Source organism: Coregonus lavaretus (genome assembly GCF_964263955.1).
Source record: "Coregonus lavaretus genome assembly, chromosome: 2".
NCBI lineage: Eukaryota > Metazoa > Chordata > Actinopteri > Salmoniformes > Salmonidae > Coregonus > Coregonus lavaretus.
The window spans coordinates 39,373,001-39,379,000 of NC_139989.1; the positions used below are offsets into that span (position 1 = coordinate 39,373,001).

Here is a 6,000-nt window from a genome sequence, read left to right on the forward strand (position 1 = left end):
AACAATATCATATTTTATTCAGTGAGTGATGAAGTATGAACAAATAAGCCTATTCAGATCGCCATTTGGGCAATTCAAACGCTCAAATAATAGCCTAGCCTCAAAGCGCAACAGTGTATCAATGGACTATAACATTTGCTTTGTTTGTTACAGACAATAAATTACCTCGAAGCTGTAATCATATAAAACTACTAAAGGTGTTTTGATGAACAGTCTAATCGAAAAATCTAGGCTGCCCATGACAACAAATTGCCATGTCAGACATTTAAAAAAATCTAACAACCGTTCTTCGTCCATTCATTGTAAACGAAATAGCTAGGCATATACTTGCATCTGCCTTGTTTAAAATGTATAATTTGGCACTCTCAGAATAACTGTATAGCTAATCATTCGAATGGAAAATAGGCTACTGTACACGCGCTACCGGTAGTCTGATAATTGTGCGTGATGAACTGTCACATGGGGGCCACAAACTTTTAATAGTAAACAGCACACATGTCAATATGTAAAAACAAAAGCTACACTCTATATGTTGTATTTCAGCCTACCTGTACCGTTCCGTTTCAGATTGTCCCTGTGGTCGTCCGTACCCAACATATTTCGAAAGGATGTGTGACAAGACTGACTGTCAAAGCCGAAAGCCCAGCTCGCGCGCTGGAGTCACTGGTGTCAGAGCGCGCAGCCACTCTACACACGAATGCGCATTCAAAGGGACTTCAACGCTATCACGCACGCGCCTATACAATTTGATTTATGTTATTTATCACTTTGTTATCGAATATATTATCTTGAAAGACATGAAGGTCGAAATTCTATTCATATACACTACATGACCAAAAGTATGTGGACACCTGCTCATCGAACATCTCATTCAAAAATCATGGGCATTAAAATGGAGTTGGTCCCCCCTTTGCTGATATAACAGCCTCCACTCTTCTGGGAAGGCTTTCCACTAGATGTTGAAACATTGCTGCAGGGACTTGCTTCCATTCAGCCACAAGAGCATTAGTGAGGTCGGGCACTGATGTTGGGCGATTAGTCCTGGCTCGCAGTCGGCGTTCCAATTCATCCCGAATGATGTTTGATGGAGTTGAGGTCAGGGCTCTGTGCAGGCCAGTCAAGTTCTTCCACACTGATCTCGACAAACCATTTCTGTATGGACCTCGTTTTGTGCACGGGGGCATTTTCATGCTGAAACAGGAAAGGGCCTTCCCCAAAGTTGGAAGGACAGAATCATCTAGAATGTAATTGTATGCAGTAGCGTTAAGACTTCCCTTAACTGGAACTAAGGGGCCTAGAACGAACCATGAATAACAGCCCCAGACAATTATTCCTCCTCCACCAAACTTTGCAGTTGGCACTATGCATTCGGGCAGGTAGCGTTCTCTTGGCATCTCGCCAAACCCAGATTCGTCCATCGGACTGCCAGATGGTGAAGCGTGCATGATCACTCCAGAGAATGCGTTTCCACTGCTCCAGAGTCCAATGGTGGCGAGCTTTACACCACTCCAGCCGACGCTTGGGACTGCGCATTGTGATCTTAGGCTTGTGTGCGGCTCCTCTGCCATGGAAACCCATTTCATGAAGATCCCAACGAACAGCTATTGTGCTGACCTTGCTTCCAGAGGCAGTTTGGAACTCGGTAGTGAGTGTTGCAACCGAAGACAGATGATTTTTACGTGCTACATGCTTCAGCACATGGTGGTCCCGTTCTGTGAGCTTGTGTAGCCTACCACTTCACGGCTGAGCCGTTGTTGCTCCTAGACGTTTCCACTTCACAATAACAGCACTTACAGTTGAGCAGGGCAGCTCAAGCAGGGCAGAAATTGGACGAACTGACTTGTTGGAAAGGTGGCATCCTATGATGATGCCACATTGAAAATCACTGAGTTCTTCAGTAAGGCCATTCTACTGTCAATGTTTGTCTATGGAGATTGCATGGCTGTGTGCTCGATTTTTAACCCCTGTCAGCAACGGGTCTGGCTGAAATAGCCAAGTCCACTAATTTGAAGGGGTGTCCACATTCTTTTGTATATATAGTGTATTTTAGTACATGTATTTTAAATTATGTTTATACAGTTTATTATAGTTTAATAGATTATAATAAATCACCTGTCATTATAATATGCTGAAATTAATGTAGCTTGTTTTACTCTATAATTTTTCCTTCACCTATATAATAAAAACAGCCTACATACACTACCGTTCAAAAGTTTGGGGTCACTTAGAAATGTCCTTGTTTTCGAAAGAAAAGCAAATTTTTTGTCCATTAAAATAACATCAAATTGATCAGAAATACAGTGTAGACATTGTTAATGTTGTAAATGGCTATTGTAGCTGGAAATGGCAGATTTTTAATGGAATATCAACATAGGCGTACAGAGGCCCATTATCAGCAACCATCAGTCCTGTGTTCCAATGGCACATTGAGTTTGCTAATCCAAGTTTATCATTTTAAAAGGCTAATTGATCATTAGAAAACCCTTTTGCAATTATGTTAGCACATGAATACTGTTGTGCTGATTAAAGAAGCAATAAAACTGGCCTTCATTTCTTAGAACAAGAATAGACGAAGAAGAAAGTTATTTGTTTCTGGCCATTTTGAGCCTGTAATCGAACCCACAATTGCTGATGCTCCAGATACTCAACTAGTCTCAAGAAGGCCAGTTTTATTGCTTCTTTAATCAGCACAACAGCTTTCAGCTGTGCTAACATAATTGCAAAATGGTTTTCTAATTATCAATTAGCCTTTTAAAATGATAAACTTGGATTAGCAAACACAACGTGCCATTGGAACACAGGACTGATGGTTGCTGATAATGGGCCTCTGTACGCCTATGTGGATATTCCATAAAAAATCAGCCGTTTCCAGCTACAATAGCCATTTACAACATTAACAATGTCTACACTGTATTTCTGATCAATTTGATGTTATTTTAATGGACAAAAAAATTGCTTTTCATTCGAAAACAAGGACATTTCTAAGTGACCCCAAACTTTTGAACGGGAGTGTATGTGACTATGAAGATGAAACCACCAGGTTGTTTCAATTAGCGAACTGATAGGGTTATAAATTTATGGCCCCATCAGAAGTGTCAGAGTCTGGCAGAAATATATCTCTGTGAGATATCAACCATGTAGTATTCCTTCACTGAGTGAGGTCTATAAATTAAACATGAAATAGGACCCCTATCAGCATGGTGTCCTATGTCAGCAACTGGCATTCACTTCTAGGAAATATCTAATGTGATAGGCCCATATGTATATACCCTGTTGGGAGGTGTTCATGTTGGCAGATTTGGACAGTAATTCATAGAGCATTAGATAGGAACAACATCTAGTATATGTTTATTGGCTCTGCTTTGTCTCGAGAAAGACAGGTGGAATGATTCATAACTCGGCTTTTGTCAGAAGTTCATGTACAAAGCTCTTCTGTAGGCTAAATTCTTTGCGTTTCGCATCTGTTTGATACAATAACAATTAATAAAAATGAGATTGCTTCGATACTGGTAAATTGGAATTTCAAGTATGTCTATTCAAATGCCAAAAGGCTAATGGCAAAAAGCCAAGGATCGTCTCCACCAGTGGTCTCCACTTGCCAAAGTCAGAGCGGAAGGCTTTCTTTCCCCAATGTAATGGCATGCCATGGCTTTAACTCACGCGTCCGCGAGAGGCTTGTCAGCCGGAGGGTGATTGATGCACTTGGATAGGCCTACATACAGTGGGGGAAAAAAGTATTTAGTCAGCCACCAATTGTGCAAGTTCTCCCACTTAAAAAGATGAGAGAGGCCTGTAATTTTCATCATAGGTACACGTCAACTATGACAGACAAATTGAGATTTTTTTTCTCCAGAAAATCACATTGTAGGATTTTTTTATGAATTTATTTGCAAATTATGGTGGAAAATAAGTATTTGGTCACCTACAAACAAGCAAGATTTCTGGCTCTCACAGACCTGTAACTTCTTCTTTAAGAGGCTCCTCTGTCATCCATGCGTTACCTGTATTAATGGCACCTGTTTGAACTTGTTATCAGTATAAAAGACACCTGTCCACAACCTCAAACAGTCACACTCCAAACCAGGGGCGGTGTGTTCAATAGGGCGATATGGGCGACGCACTGCCAAACGGGAAAAGGAAGGGATTTTTTTTCTAATCAATTATATCACGGCAACAGTAGTTATCAGTGTTGTAATCTAGACGTCTGATCTGCCACAGTGCCACACTGCCACTAAATGTCCAATCAGGCTAAAGTCGTGCTTCAAATGGCTCCCCCCCCTTTTGGGGCGATTTCAGTCAGGTTGAAAATCGCCCAGAAGTCTGTCATAGACTCCCATGTAAAATCTATTTTTTTCAAATTTCAGAGCTTTCAATACAATCTCTATGGGTGTCTGAGGGCTTGCACTTACGCGCTTTCGTCATACGTAACGTAACCATGAACGTAACTAAGAAAAGAGCGGGTAGCCTCATCAATCAATTCACGTACTACTATCAAGATGGCTATAGCGTTCAGTGCAACTCGATTGTGTCTTTGAAAGAAGTTCCTTTTTGTCGGCGAACAAATGAAGATAAATTGGCAACGAAACAATTAGGACCTCCCAGACCAAATTTAATAATTCAACAGGTTTCTACTAAAGGCGGAAAGTCCTACACCCGAGGATTTTCCAAAAATTGGTACGAACGAAAAAAGACATTGCCACTCAACTGGATGAGGGATACAGGCTAGCTGTCCGCCGCCACAACGATGAGGTTAGTGTTGATAATCACAAGTTTACTGGAGAACTGAGACCAAGTAGAGACTTTGGACAGGGTGGATATGGTATAATAAAGGCAGTTTATTCAGAGGTAAAGATATCTGGAATCGCGTGCACGGACCCGTTCGTCAAACTCTTAGGGAGCTATACATTAAGCCCCATTACTTACCATATCAGATAAGAGAAATTGCTGCAGCTACATATATTTTACATCCTGGCCCTACATAGTTCACTATTTGCATCACTTACCAAAATATTACATGTGGTCATATATGCTTGGAAAGTGGAGATGCCATAGAACGTCAAAAAAGTAAACATTGCTGGAGACACATTGCCGTTTTGGAGAAGACATCGCGTTTGCTAGCGAAGAGATTTGTTGTGGCAAATGAACTTGGGCTGGGAATTGCCAGGAACCTCACGATAAGATATATGCATTGCGAGTCTCATGATTCTATACGTATTGCGATTCGATACTGTGATTTTATTGCGCACCATATGTCTGTTGCAGAGGGATCAGAAAGCCATGAGAACGAGTTTTGATCAGTCATGGAAATAAAAGTGCTGAAAACAAATTGGCTCCCAATGTGAAAAGATTGAGAACAAGCTATGAAGGAACAATAATGGTGTTTTGGTGCAGGTACAGCCAACTAGCGCTAAAATATTGCGATATTGTCAATACAGTATATCGTAAAGTATCACTATGTAACTCGATTTCTTTCACCCCAATCCCTCAAATTAACGGTAAATAACTGAATTGTTTGCCCCACATTTAGCTAAGATGATTAGCTAGCCAGCTAAAATGTTTTATTTAGTTAGCAGTCGCATCTACAATAGTTTACTGTCAATAACATGTCTCCAAAAATGACGTGGTGTCTCCAATTGTGTTGACATTTTACAATTGCGATGCGCATCCATGAGTATCCACTTTCTGTAGCTCAGCTGGTAGAGCACTGCGCTTGTAACGCCAAGGTAGTGGGTTCGATCCCCGGGACCACCCATACACAAAAATGTATGCACGCATGACTGTAAGTCGCTTTGGATAAAAGCGTCTGCTAAATGGCATATTATTATTATTATTATTATTATCTGAAGAGAGCCCCGAAACATTGTGTGCAGACATTTTATGCAATAAATGAAGTAGGTTGAATCTAGTAGTTCTGATCTTCTGATTGGTCCTGATGAGTTGGGCGAGGTCCCCTCCAGGCTAGTGTCACTGTTGCATTGGCTCTGAGTCGGGTTCTCTGTC

At 41.0% G+C, this 6,000-nt stretch overlaps 1 protein-coding gene across 1 annotated transcript in view; it reads right to left on the reverse strand.

Moving 5' to 3' along the window:
• LOC311148219 (zinc finger protein 385D-like) overlaps positions 1–597 on the reverse strand; it is a gene marked incomplete at both ends in the record, with an annotated part of 152,517 nt that extends 151,920 nt beyond the window's left edge. Inside the window, one exon of the mRNA XM_084185106.1 lies at positions 549–597. Coding sequence (XP_084041232.1) covers positions 549–597 — 49 coding nt within the window. The remainder of the gene's footprint in view (positions 1–548) is intronic.
• Between the last annotated feature and the right edge of the window lie 5,403 nt (positions 598–6,000).